General features: G+C 46.5%; 1 protein-coding gene across 1 annotated transcript in view; it reads right to left on the bottom strand.

Annotated features, from left to right (window-relative positions):
• LOC142588684 (uncharacterized) overlaps positions 1 to 15217 on the bottom strand; it is a 109229-nt gene that overhangs the window by 15045 nt on the left and 78967 nt on the right. Inside the window, exons 11-14 of the mRNA XM_075700506.1 lie at positions 6955 to 7822; positions 4694 to 5262; positions 4190 to 4328; positions 2790 to 3114 (exon numbers count right to left, since the gene is read on the bottom strand). Of these exons, the coding sequence (XP_075556621.1) occupies positions 2790 to 3114; positions 4190 to 4328; positions 4694 to 5262; positions 6955 to 7822 (1901 nt within the window). The remainder of the gene's footprint in view (positions 1 to 2789; positions 3115 to 4189; positions 4329 to 4693; positions 5263 to 6954; positions 7823 to 15217) is intronic.

The raw sequence follows: 15217 nt of genomic DNA, 5'->3' as shown, positions 1-15217 counted from the left end.
CAGGCTGTGGAGTGCCTCCAGCAGCAGAATGTTATGCTGCAAAAAAAGTGGATTATTGGAATGAATCAACCGCATATAAACCATTACTTACAAAGAAAAATGCGTATTGTGCTATAGGTACTAAGTGCCCTTAACTGTGGAAGCATTTAGTGTAGTATGCATAATAAAACAATGTGTTGGGACAACGTTGCTTTATTTTTCCTAACTGGGGTTGTCTTTTTCAGAGCCAATTGTCATGTTTATTAGTGTGCCAGCAGCTTAGGTGTCCCCGCACCTTCACGAGTCTCTATTTTCAGCCCCACAAACCTATTTTTGTTCACTGCAAAACAAATGCCTCTCCCTACATTCCCGTCTTATACGAGCTGATTGCATCCTATGCCTACAAACATCATATTTTTGTCCCATTACGCCATTTTATACCATCCTCGGCTGGAGTTCTCTCTCTTTGACATGAATTCTGTCACGCTTATGTAATCACCTGTTATGAATTGGCAACAAGTGATTCAAGAGGTGCATGGTCTGTCTGCCGAAGTTTCTTTGTTAACTTCCAGGTTTGTGTCCCATATTCCGTAACCGGTACAATGCAATGATTCTAAACTTTTTTTAAGGATATCGGTAGGGTGGCGATTACGATTCGGTAATGCCTTCCATGTGCTGTTCAACCGATCAAATTTTTTTATAAGTTTCCTGCTTTATATCAGTACCTGCTATTGATACTAAACCTGGATAAAGATACTCTTCCACAGATTCTGAGGGCTTAATGTCACTAATGAATTTCTGTTATCTCACCAAGTTAGTGAAGGTTACCTTCATATTTTCCATATTTTCGCGGGCCCACATGCATGTAAAACCACAAACACTCATTGGTTCTCAATGCCTTTTTTAAACTCCTGGACATTCAGTTCATTACTACGAAAGTGACTTAATCCATGCACTATTATTATGCTAAATAAGAGACAGTACAAATATACTTATCTGCAGTTTGTCAATGCCTCCTTCACTGTGTTGGTAGCAAGATCCATCGTCGACACCACCTCCTTGTCGCATCGTAGCTATATAGGCTGTCTTCCTTTTGCACACATTATGTAATATTGGTGACGCTCGCAGTCACGAAGAGTGGAGGAACTAAGCGCACTCGCAGAAGCAGCACCGGACAAGTTATTTCTTCAGAATTGCGCCATGAACAGTAGGTGCGCGTTGCGATCTGTAAAATTGCCCAAGCTATTGGCAGTCTTGCGGGGTGCACGGAAAGATGGCTCACGGAGGAGCAGCACTATCCAAGAAATAGTCGTCGTCGTCGAGCCTGATCACTACGTCGCGCACTGCAAGCTCGTTGTACGAGTTTGTTTACACTGGGCCTCTTCGATGTTTAGCCACCATTCTCGCCCGGTGAATGGATGTGATGACGCCACAGCAGGGTTCCCTCGTGGTATAATGCGAAGCGTACTAAATTACAAATTAGCCTAATACGCATTCAGTGTACATCTTCTAAGCTTCAATATGTTTCTAAACCATGTTAAGTTAACTAATAGTATTGTACTAAATGCATTTGTTTTATAACTCGCTTGTGCATGTAATGCACTCGGTGGAACGACAAACAAGTGAAAGAAGGCACGACCATGCACCGACGGTATGATCACGTGAGCCCCAGTTTGTCGACCGCCCAGAAGGCAACGCCCAAGGAATGATAGCCACCCAGAATGAATCTAGATAAACCAATGAAACTGGAGGCTTGTCGAAACATAAACTGCGTATCGGTACCATTTGTGCTTTCATCTTGGAGTGTCGCCAGAGCTCGTGAATATCCCGAGTTTCACCAAACTCAGCACATCCTGCATAGTACCCCCGGTGACCTGCTTGCCCTTTCTCTCAGGCTTTGCTTAAGCAGGATAAAAAAGACTTACGCAAATGGTTACGCGTCGAGTACTACGGAAACTCATGTCTGCATATGGGCTAGACATAACCTTGCACCGATATTGCGACTGTGAATAAATAAAGGAAAACTTTCGCATATAGTCAGTAGTACCTATTTTATTAACAACATCGCAAACACTATTGTTGGCCTCTCCAGGGCTTGGGTAACAATGTATTTAATTTCATCGGAGCAGACGGCCGATCAAACTACACTTGGTTAGCATGGTCCATGCTAGCTGGTGCACATGGTAAGTGTACCGCTGCGCTACGCGTCTGCACGTATCTAGTCAAGGTAGATTTTGAGTCGGGATATTATCTCATTATCGTCACTTGCTGTTTGACCGCTACCCTGGCTAAGGCCTGCTACCTGGCGCTGTTTTGTCTGTTATGCAATTATATACAGAATTAACAAGACAGTCGATCAGATATAGAAATTTGAACTGAGATTTCGAATTTCGCGAGCTGGCCTAGTGCTGGTGTATGTGAAATTACCCCCCGGTAGCAAAGGCAGAATGACACAAAATTCTAAAATTTAGGCGTACGATGCCTAATCGTGGTGCGAGGTTTAACTATCAAACTCCCACATTATCAGGAATGCCAGAAGCGAACAATAGAGCACGAAAATGGGGATGCCCAGCTCTCTTGAAATAATTATAATAAACTAAGTGTTTGCTAAACTATACAAAAACCTTGTCCATGCTGACAGCATACATGCTTCGTTGAACGCTAGAGCTCGTTACCAACATGGCACAAGTGTGTCTACCAAGTACATTCACCTCTATCATAATTAAAGGAGACTTCCCTCCCAGACAATCAGCAACGGTCTACTCGAATATCCTCCGTAGTCAGGTGCACATGAAAGAGCAACTACTTACTGCGTGAGAACAAGAAGTGTCCGCCGTGAGCACGCCACAGCATCGTGAATGATGTCCTGCAGAAGGAAGCCGCCCTTGAAATTGCGCTCATAAGTGCAGCAGGAGAAGCCATTGGCCTCCAGTCCCGGAATGATTTCTTCGTGTATCCAGTCGGCGTCTTTGCTGCTGAACGACACGAACACATCAAACAGCTTATCCGTGTCCAGCTCGTCCTCCGCAGTGCCCCACGCAAAACCACACAAGTCATGACCACGTAGCCACATCTTCAGCGCCTGCTTGTAGCGTAGATAAGCGGCCAACAGCGCTAATATGATCGCCAGGAGACCTGTTCGCCAGCAAAAGACACGTATCAGTTCAGGGCCATGAGTGTACATGCTGTCCGCTTCTTACGTCAACACACATCGACGCCAGTCTGAATATTTCTCCGATTGAAACATACAATGACGTAACCTGATGAAAGTTTTTCGCTTATTTTGCCTCATTGCGACAATGACGCAGTTGCTCTCCTGCAGTGCACCAACAGCGCTGCCCTATACATGCTCTTTCCCTGCTGCATGTTATACGCAGAGCGCTTAAGTTGACGCGCCGCTTCTCGACTCCCGTGAGCGACAATGTGAAGCTGCTTTAACCAAAGTGTAGAAAATCCTGATCCAGTCGCAGGCAACTCACATGTATTGAAAGCTCAACTGAAAAAACCATCGAAAATCATTGATCAGAGAATGTGAAGTTCGCCCTCAGAATGCATCCGCAAGTTACCGCCACGTACTTGCGAAACCGAGTAGATTCCATTCTCTTATTTTGTATTTGCTGTCAACGCTCGGTATTCACGTATTCACCGCGGAGCTACCTACAACTTTGAGAGACCTCTTCAGTAAGCGCTTGGGCACGTGTATCCTCTTGTTTACCCAAAATCCAGTCGATGCTTTAAAGGAGTTTAGGCCTCTTGCCTGCTGATTCATAGTTCTGGTGCTTTGAGAGCATATTGTATAATTTTACCTTAGATAATAAAATGAACGTTCACTTTAAGTCAGCGAACTACGTTTTCACTGTTCTAGTGAGAGCCCGCGCTCAGCACCTTCGGCAGTATCTGCCAAATCGGCGAACCCCCTTCTTCGCATCCGTCCACTTTCGTGTTCTGATCTATTGAAAAGATCCTGCTGCGCTTTAAAGCCTCCCACACAACTGCTCCCGCAAGGGTGCAATTGACGCTAACGTCGTGCGGCCACCATCGGGCATTGAGATACTCACGTTCAATTTCCAACATAGCTATTACAAAACAAGCATAACGAATAAATTACATCCATTTCACCAAGTTGATGGGATCTTTAAGATCACTTCGCTCACCACACAACCCGACTACACAAAGCTCGAAACATTCTAGGAGCTCATAGCTCACTTACCGAAAACCAGCAGGAGGTACACCACTCCTCTTGGTATCGCGGGCGGGCAGAGGTCTTTCTGTCCCAAAGTAATGAATTTTTTTTGAGACACGAGAAGGTTGGAGTTTCTTGCACAAATGATGTTTCTGGCATCCCGAACCTATCGAAGATGAGAGAAAGATTTCAGCCGCATCAGAATCCACTGCATCAGTTAAAAAAATACATATATTGCTCAATATTTGAGGTGGCATATTGCAAAACCTATTTTCTCTCTTATCCTTACTTAAGAATATTCGATTAATTCGCACGCGGAACTGCTAAAACTCTAAGAAGTAGCGAAAATGATGAGCACAGCCCGTAGAAAGAGGTGTACAAGTAGAACAATTTAGTCTACAAATCAAATCCAAAGCCGATCCTCACATTATAGAATAATATTTATGCTCTTGGAGACACTTTTCAGCAACCTAGTAAAAACCTCATATGACTGATATCAAGTAGCACTGTTGACTAAGTCAAAGTTCTCACCACGTTGCCATGAGCTTGAATCCACTGTCTAAACTTGTAGTCCACGCACTCGCAGGCATAGCGGTTCCCAGACAGCCAGATGGAAGTGAAGTTCAGTTGTGTCACCAGCGAGTACGGTAAACGGTTCAGCTTATTGCCGCGTAAGTCGAGGGAATGCACTTTCTCTGGAATGGAGGTCACATTTAGTCCAGACAAGGCATTGTTGTTCAGCAATAGCACTTCCAGATGAGGAGCTGCTTTTTTGATAGTGCCGTCCAAGTGTCGCAGTTGGTTTCCGCTTAGGTCCAGTCGTGTCGTGCCTTCCGGCAACACTTTCGGAATCCTGCCGATAGTTGCCGACGAGCAGTTCGCATCAATTTCTCGCCTATCCAGAGACTCACCATTGCATTTGCAATGACATCCAGGCTCGCATCCATCCTCCCACCTGAAGAAATCTTCCTGCGCTAATTCGCGCAGTTGCTTTCCTTTAAGCCACCATGGTTGCACGCACGTTGCCATCCCTGTTGCCCGAACCTCACTGTCCGCTTTCATAAGCCAAGCCAGCCTACAGTCGCAGATCAAAGGGTTCTCTAGAGAAGATAAAATCAGGAGAGAATCAGAAACAAGTGAGCAGTTCTAACTTTTAAACTTCGCTTCATAAGCGAATGCTACGTGGTTACAAACTTATCAGCAGACGCAGATAAACAAAGTGCTTCGCATTTCCTGTAATAGTTTCGCGAGGAACTACGCAGGCTGTAGTAGTCTGTCGTGAAGTTGCAATCTCTCTATATCAGCGTGCACACTTGAGTGATTGTAAGCCATTGAACTCCTGTGTTTAACATTCACATTAGGCTATATGTCATGTGTATTGTCTGAAAGAGTCGAGCCGCGATGACCATCTGTCCGAGCACGCTTTTGGGTTCTGTCACGGGCGTCCGGCAAGGCACCTCAAGTACTAGCGACCAATATCCCTAACTTCAAACGTCATCAAGTTAATGGAGCGAATGGTCTTGTTTCGTTTAGATGTCAGGCTAGAGGAGCTGAATTTTTTCCCTGATGTCATGAGTGGCTTTCGTCGCCGCCGTTCGGCTCTCGACAGCATATCAGACCTTGTCTCAGCCTTCAAATTTGCTAAAGAAAACAAGCATTACGCCTACGTGCTCTTCCTAGACATACAGCAAGCTGTCGATTCAGTTCCGCATAAGGCGATTATTTTCGCTCTTGCAACCACGGGAATTTCGGGTCGTCTGCTTCAGCTTGTGCATAATTTTCTATCGTAGCGCCGGATGAAAGTGCGTGTCGGAGGAGTAACTAGTGAATACCGAAATGTGAAGTGCGGTGTTCCACAGGGCAGCATATTATCGCTGCTTGTGTTTAACGCGGTACTCGCCGCGCTTCCAAGTCGTTTCCTTCGAGACACTGACTTCCCTGTGAGCATAGCTGTCTACGCAGATGACATTGCTCTGTGGATAAGCGGCCCGTCGCACCTTGGTCCGCGGCTTCGTGCAAGCTTGCATAGAGCTCTCAACGCTACTTCGGAGTACTTGGGTGAAGTTGGCCTGCTCATATCACCTGCTAAGTCGGCTGCAATAGCATATCACCCTAAACAACGCGCTCGTCGAACAACGAGCCAACTGTATCTTGACGAAACGCCGATAAACTGGGTGCGACAACACCGTTATTTGCGGTTAATTATGGATGATCGCATCTCTTCGCGTCCCGTCGTTAAATCTATACGACGCAAATCGCACTCCCTTCTTAAGTATGTGGCCCTCTTGACTGCTCGAGGTTGCAACCAAACAACGGCTCTTCAGGTGTACCAGTCATCTGTACTCTCCGACATGCTGTACGCATTACCAATTTTGAACACACCACCTAGTTTGATGGCCCAACTGGAGCGAGATCATCGCGTTGCCCTTCGTCTAATGCTTGAATTACCTCGTGAGGCGCAATCTATTGCATTACTTACTGAAGCGCATCAGTTACCCCTGAGGCTGCAAGCAGATCAGAGAGCTCTGTATCATATTGAGCGTCTGCACCGCGCATCGAATGGTCAATCGCTCCTTGATCGTCTGATTCACCGCCCATTATCTCGCCCATTACTCGAGGAGCAAAGATTCGGGTGATAACGAAGGCGCAGCAGCGCTCGGACCACCGAATAAGTGCCATGAGGAACAGTACAGGAATTGTTTGACGGCGTCATCAGAACCAAGCACCATTTAGTGGAACAATGTGGGCTATATTAAAGGAAAAGATCCAAGAAATCAAAGGAGGTACGTAACTGTATATAGTCACAACCAGAGGGCCCGAGATTTTCATCGCAAAGTCACTTCTTCGGAGGAGCTCCACTTGATTATCGCCTAGGTTCAAGGAAAGTAGGCCAGTCACACCGATGAAAGCCCCTTCCACGTTGGTGATGTTGTTCCCCTCGAGATAAATGGCCGTCAAAGCGCTGGTATTGCCAAACTCCCATTTTTCCAAGCTCGATATCTTGTTGAAAGAAGCACCCAGATATCGCAATTGCGGCAGATTTCTTACTGAACCGTTGAGAGAAAGCAGTAGGTTTCTGTCCAGGTGTAATCTTCTTAAAGACAAAAGGCCTTCAAATGCGTTCTTTGCAATCCACCTGATATTATTTGAATCCAAGTCTATGTGTATTAGGCGAATGTTGTCTTGAAAAGTACGCTGCTGAATGCTAGAAATTAAATTGCCCCTCAGGTAGAGCTCACGGAGCTCTTTCAGTTCGCTGAAGGCAACGCTGATGTCCAGAATCTGGTTGAACGATAGTTTCATTACCTCAATCTTTCGCGTCCAATTGAACGCCTTCGAAAGCGTCGTTAGCCTGTTCATAGAAATATCTATGTGTTCCAGAATCGAATCATGTGCAAAATAGGAGTCGTTTAAGAACGAAATGCTATTATTTTTTAGGTCTAGCTTGGTCAGCTGGTCGAGTTGCTTGAAAGCTCCCGGCATTATGTCGGTCACGGCGTTATTGCTCAAGTCGACACGTCGAATCCGAGATTTACGGGATGAAAACTTGGTAATAACTTTTATGCAATTCTGTCCGAGGGCGAGTTCCTTCAAATTTGGCAACGTGGATCTTGCTATGGTGTCCATATCACTGATGTTGTTCTGGGTGAGAAGAAGAACCTGGAAATAAGGAATATACGTTTGTGAGGTTAAAAATTAAGGCAGAACTCATTTCACGATCACTGTCGACAGTAGTGCGATTAAGATTCAACCAATTTAACAGCAGCCCGTTTTGAAGAAGTCTTGTTCATACAAATTCCGTGGTGGTCATTCTGACGCTGCCATTGCTTCGTCTATATGTGACACACACTGTCTCCAGTAGCGGCCGACTTTTTTATGGAACTGGCTTGCCAAAGTAGCTGATGAGCATGGCAGCATACGTCGACGCAGTGACAACTATGAATAACGAAAATGGAATAACGTCGATGGAAAGAGAAAGAGCGGCATGATGATGGCAGCATGATGACAATGACATAACGATTCCGAAATGATGACTATGGTGTAACGGCGACAACAAGACAACGACAACATGAGGTTAACGTGATGGCGATGACAGTATGAGGACCACCAGCTGACGAAGCTGCAATGCATATGATGGCGATGTCACGACGGCAACGGCATGAGGACGAATGCGTGACAGCCATTCTCTTACCACCACGCAATGACGACGACGGCATTACAACCAAGGCACAACCACAACTTACTGACGTTAGCACGATTACGCTTGGATAATAAGAATTAGCATTAAATTTATCTATGGGGTTTTACATTCCAAAACCACGATCTGATTGTGAAGTACCCGTAACGGGGGACTCAGCAAATTGGGGCCACCTGGGTTGCTTTGACGCGCACCTTAACCGAAGTACACCGGTATTTTCGCATTTCGCCCGCATAGAAATGCGACCGCCGTGGCCGGGATTCCATCCCCCGACCTCTTGCTTAGCAGAATGACAAGAATGACGACGATGCAACGACGAAGGCCGTGTGACGAAGACGGCATGACGGCAATGGAATGACGTTTCTCCAGCGATGACGATGATGAAACAACAGCGTGACGATGACAGCCATGAAGACAATTGCATGACGACGATGTAGAAAGACGTCGGCATAACAACGGCGGCATAATAACGATTGACTGATGAAAGCTTGAATACGCCAGAATGACGTCGAGGAAACGACGAAGGCTTGTCGACAATGAAATTACATTTGTGAAGTAATGGAGATGGTAAAAACAGTTTTAGAAAGAAAGCATAGCAACTACTGTATGACGACGACCGTATGATGACGATGGCGTGACGAGAGCTATATGACGACGCTAAAATGACGAAGATGGAACGACCAGGACCATGTCATGACAACAACATAACAACGAATATAGCACGTCGACTGTATAATGGCGACGCAAAGATGACGATGAAATGACACAGATTTGCAGGTAATGGGATCACAATGAGCGTACGACCACGATGGCGTTACGACTACTGTAGCATGAAGACCATAACGACAATTACTTCCAGAGATACGTGTGACCAAACTGCAGTGATGGACAGAATGGGCACAACAGTATCACGACGACGGTATGGTAACGAATGTCTATTGTCGACAATTTTTGCAATGGCGGGGAACCAAGGAGAGTCAGGTGAAAAAGCTGTAATGGCGACAATGAGCGACCACGATGGCATCAGGAAACCTACCACATGCTAGTGGTCCCAGCTATTGCAAAACGTGAGTCACTAGGTCGTCGTAGAAGGCGTGACGACAACATGACGACGAGAGAGAGGATACGAAGCAGGAATGGTGAAGATGGAAAGACCACGACAGCTTCACGACCTCGTGGACATAATTGCGCAAGCTGGTAGACAACTTTGGCTTCGAGGTAGGTGTATGAGGATAGATAGATAGATAGATAGATAGATAGATAGATAGATAGATAGATAGATAGATAGATAGATAGATAGATAGATAGATAGATAGATAGATAGATAGATAGATAGATAGATAGATAGATAGATAGATTCAAAACGCCTGAACTAGGCAAAGAATGTTAATAGCGATTAAACTGGGAAATTTTTCCGCCATGTGCAGTCTTTGTACGTGTGTGTGTGTGTGTGCGTGCGTGTGCGTGCGTGTGTGTGTGTGTGTTTGAGTGCGTGTGTGTGTGTCTGCGTGAGCACTTGCTTAGGGCATTGATATGTCCCGACCATCAGCAGTATTTAAATGTTTACTTGCCGTTCGGTCACTCACAATATGTATATAAGTAGGTCTCGATCATATTTGTGCCGAGGCAGACATTCCAATTTATCAGATCATCAAGTGCTCGATAAGCATTCCACTAACCCAAGCAAGGTTTTCTAGGTGCAGTTAAAAAAATTAAATATTACTACAAAATATTGTCATGTTTATAGTTTTGCGTTTTCTCTGAATTCGCCAGCATTCCGTCTTTCGTGAATGCTTGGCGCAGAATCCCAGTAGCACGCACGGCTGCAGTCGGAGGTGGTTATATTCGGGTTGGATCGCTATGATTTGTGTGACGGAATCTTCCAAGCTGAAAACGATTCTAAAATTATTTATTCATACTACGTCACACCTGTCCAGAATCACGGGATTACATCATGGGTGCGCAGCGAAAGTGGTAGGTTTGGTCGGGTGGAGTGACTTGACGGATGGTCTTTTTTAATAGCCTTCATGGACTGCTCAAGGGCAACAAAAAATTTTAAATATATGGCAATTAGCACATGGCCTACACCTCGTGCGGGCGAGTTCGACGAGAAGAGGGATGCGTTAGAATTATGTTTTATTTACCTGGGGCAGTTGGTAAACCTACATTTAACAAACTGTTCACTCAGCAAGAAATATACCTGTACATATCTTATTTTTCAGTTCGCAGTTTTAGGCAAATACCATACCGTAAATCTTTTGGAACCTTCAGCGTCCATAATTGCGACGAACTTTGTGCGAGCATGCCTTCGGAACCGCTACCCGCAACGAGATTGTACCCTTATATTGTGCGTATTATAGCATTGGTGACGGTGTCATGCTGTGTACTTGTTTGTTAGCTTTAAATGCATAAGCACATGCTTGCTTACCCAACGAAAAAAACCATCCGTCCATCCCGTAAGACGATCGCTTTCAAGATAGCGCCCAAAGCATCGAATAAATTCAACTTCGTGCTGACTATCATTTCAGCGCAAGCTACGCGGCGAGAACACCGAGCATACGAAGCTGTCAGCACTCGCCGCAATGAGCCCCCCTGGCAGGTCGCTTTCAAGATTGGTGCCCGCATGTCTCCCTTCAACGCGGACTCAATGGCTGGAACACATCGCACACGAGGCTATCAGAAGTCGGTGCGCTCTGTCGCCATCGTAGACCTCTCTCAAGATACGGCGCTCGCAGCGGCGCCAGACGCAGTCGCCGGCGCAGTTCAGTTCATCATTGTTCAATATAGGTTCAACACGAATGGATAAGGCGCTCAAGAGCGATAACGCCTCATAATGATCGGAACGTCATCAGCGCGCCTTGCGCCACCACCTATAGCAGTTTCCTTGAGTCATCCATTCACCTTGCGCCGCCGTCGGCAGCGCTTGATGTCGCCGCAGCGCCGTCGTTTGTATTAGTCGGATCAAGTTTCATAACATTAACAATGACACCGTGCTGCGTAGATGTGAGCAAGTAGAAAAAGCCTGACGTATACTTAGGCAACCCGTAGATGAGTTTCTGGGAGCTGTCTCCTTCTACTGATTGTACTTTTACTATAAGTTGAGATTGATACGCGACAAAAATTGGTTAGCGCCTGGTTAGTCTGCTCTCATCATGGTCCTGCCCTTTAGCTCAGTTTTAGCTTTCATTTTCAGTATAATACTAACCAGCCGAACACAATAGAGAATTACGAATTATCTGTACACATTCCATTCTATCGAACTAGTATGCGGAGCAAAGACTTCGAGTTTAACAAAGAAGCCTCACAAAAAGCTAAGAACCGCGAAACTACATTGGAGATTTATCTTACGCATAACGTTAAGAGACAGGCAGACGGCAATGCAGATTTGTGAACTGATTCTTGTAACGACGCCGTCGTCGCATGCAGTCGTCTTGCAGTTGTCACCCAACCGTCGTGATGCTATCGCAGTCGTTCCGTCGCCATCATTGAAATAGCATCGTCCGCCTTTTGTCATTTCATCCTCGCCACGCAATCGCTCTCTCCTACTATCGTCGTGATAGCATTATCTTCCTGCCGTCGACGTCACACCGCCTTCGATGTTCAATCGACGATGATCATTTTCATCATTGTATTTTAATCAAGTTACCGTAATTCGATCTGGATATACCAACGTCGTCATGCCATCGTGTTCAATGTGTCTTCGTCAGACAGGTGCTATTGTGTATCCGTTATTATAGCGTCAACGTCATGACGTCATAGTCGTACCATCGTCATCCTTCTAGCTTCACCATTAACCTCCCGTTAGGCCTTGGTCATCACGCTATCGTCATACACGAGCTTCGTTTTATGGACGTCGTCACGAAGTTGTCGTTATACATTTCTCGAACAAACATCCTCACTGTGTCGTCGTCAAACAGTTATTGTCACGATTCGCTGTCACCGTCGTCGTCATGCTGTCGTGGTAGATCCATCATCCTCATTCTAACTTCGTCATCGGACTCTCGGCGTACCGTGGTCATAACCCCGTCTTTGTCACACAGTCGTCGTCATACCGTTATCATTGTGCAGTCATCGTCACACTTTCGTTTCACGAACCTCATCAATTCAGAAACGTAAGCTTACTGTAGAAAGGGCGTCGCCATTATAGTACTGCCATGTTAATCGTTCCATCTACGTGCTTCCTTAATAATGAGGTTGTCCTTTATTCGTCAATATGCCGCTGTTGCCACGCCATCGTAGTCATTGCACCGTCATAAGACAATCGACCTTATGCACGGGTTATACCGTTGCCGTCAGTCCGTCGTGGTAGTGCCATTACCTTCATTCCAGTTTTATGATCCGGTTGTCGTCATACCGTCGCCGTCACAACAACGTCGCCATGCACATGTCATCATCACATTGTATTCAAGCCGGCATCGCCATTCTGTCCTTGTTACACCATCGCCGTCTCGCCATCGTCACTAAGCCGTCTTCATCTCTTCCTCGTAGTCGTGGCATCGTCCGAATGGCGTCCTCACGCCGCCATGCCTATTGGTGACTTTGGCAAGCGAGTACCACAGTAATGTGCACTGATACCGAAGACAAAGTATATCACGTTGCCACGAGCATGACAGTTGGATGTGCAGTGGGTTTGCCACTTCTGCAGAAGCTGAGGCCGACAACAATGAAGACGCACTCTCAGCGAAGATTCCCGAAAAGGAATTCTCTGCTTGCATTAGAACAAACATGATAGCTTTGTCACATATATGGTAACGTGACTGGTGGACATTCTGGGTAAACTGTTCCATGCACTGTAACCGCCAGGAAGCTCCCAACTTAGATCGCAACACCTTCGACGCTAACCTTCGGCACGGACGGCGAAAGCTAGGACAACCACCAGAACTTGACTCACTCTCAGTAAAGCCAGTTCAATGAGCAGCCATATAGGAGAGACCACCACTCCGCTTGCTCCATGGATTTTTACGATAACGCGTTCGAGGATGTTGAGGACTGGCTGGACCACTACGATCGTGTCGCCAGCGTCGATTACTGGGACGACCACCAGAACTTTCAGTAAGTCGAATTCGCCCTCGCGAAATCGAGTTCGCGCGCATCTGGTTCGAAAACCATGAAACTAATTTAACAACTTGGCAAGAATTTTGTAGCCAGCTGCGCAATACCTACGGAAGTTCAGACCGGAAGTAGCAAGCAGACCGTGCTCTCAATTCCAGGAATCAAAGACCAAATGATAGTGTCGCCATGTTCGTTGAGGACATGTCACGGCCATTCCGGAGCGCTGAAGCAGGCATGGCAGAAGAAAGTACGCTTATTGATGCGGCGCGTGAAACATTCGTTGTTCGCAGGTCTAGTGCGCTAGCCACCAGGTAAGGTTACCTCGCCAACACTTGCCGTTGCTCATGGCACTGGGGGGCAGATTCATTAGGTCCCCACCCCACGCCTGGGAAACTAGGAGAAGCAATTTGCGCGGGTGCGGCCGCGGTTCACGGATCTATAAAACATCTTTCTTATCCTCCCCGGATAAGAAAGATGACCGCTAAGGATTCTCTCTCACCGCCGCATGCCGTCGACTAGAATGGAATGGAATGGAAAACTTTATTGACTTTTTTAAGGTTTTAGCGGGTCGAGGCCGAAGTCTTCATTCTTGAAGCTTGGGTCCTCTTCAGCCATGGATGGGCCCCTAGTCCTGGGCTCCACTGAGCCGGGCCGCCTCACACGCGTGCGCTATTAGAGCTCTTTGAGCCTCTAGCTCGCGGCTGGTGAGCCAGCTCTCCCATTGCTCCGCACTTGGTGTTCTGTGTTTGTGGAATGCCTGGTTTCTTGTACACTCCCATGTAATGTGGTATAATGTTGGTTTAGCTCCACACCACGGACAGGTTGCGCTATACTGCGTGGGGAACATCCTACTTAGTATGTGTAAGTTTGGGAAGGAGCCCGTTTGCAGTCTCCGCCATCCTGCGGCCTACTCCTTTATTAATGCTTTATGTGGTGGGGGATATTGATATCTTAGCCCCTTATAGAGGTTTAATAGCTCTGAATAGCTGTTCCCGCAGTTGATCTGTGGCCCCTCTGGGGCAGTTGACGTTCCTGCTCGGCTGGTCATCCCTCGAGCTAGGCTGTCTGCCCCTTCGTTGCCCCTGATCCCTGCGTGGCTTGGTATCCAGATAATGTTATGTGTGGGTTGTCCCGCAGCGATTGGAACTCTGCTGAGGATCTTGAACGCCGTGTTACTAATTCTGCCTCTTATATAGCTCCGACACGCCTCTTGTGAATCTGTAAGAATATTGAGGGATATTCCTGTTCTATAACCTTCTTCCGCTGCCAGTGCGACAGCAATTTCCTTTGCCTCGGTTATGTTAGCCACCTCGGCCGTGAGTCCTGTGATTAATTCTCCTTGATTATTTACTACTACCGCTACCGCGTTGTTTTTGTGTGCTTGTGAGTATAGGGACGCATCGGTATAGACTGTATTGTCCCGACGTCCCATCTTCTTTTCGTAATACTCTGCCCTAGCCTGTCTCCTACTCGCATGGAGGTTTGGGTCCATGTTGCGAGGGATAGGTTGTATGCGTAGTTTCTTTCTTAGTGGGTCTGGTATTGTGGCCCTGCTACTTTGTGGTTTTTCTACTTCCCGACCTAGCTTTGTCAGGAGCGCCCTTCACGTTGTTGTATTGCTGAGTCTTCGTACTTGTGCCTTGAGCTGGCATTCCCTTAGTTCTTCAAAAGTGTTGCTGATTCCAGGTTGCATGAGTTCGTCGTTGGATGTATTCCTTGGGACGTGGAGAGCTGTTTTATACGCTTTCCGGAGGATGGTCTCCACTTGCTCTCTTTCGGTTTTGGTGATTGCATGGTACGGCAGT

Source organism: Dermacentor variabilis, chromosome 7 (genome assembly GCF_050947875.1).
Source record: "Dermacentor variabilis isolate Ectoservices chromosome 7, ASM5094787v1, whole genome shotgun sequence".
In the NCBI taxonomy this organism is placed as follows: Eukaryota; Metazoa; Arthropoda; class Arachnida; order Ixodida; family Ixodidae; genus Dermacentor; species Dermacentor variabilis.
The sequence above is the reverse complement of the archived record's forward strand: the minus strand, read 5'-3'. Positions and strand labels throughout refer to the sequence as shown.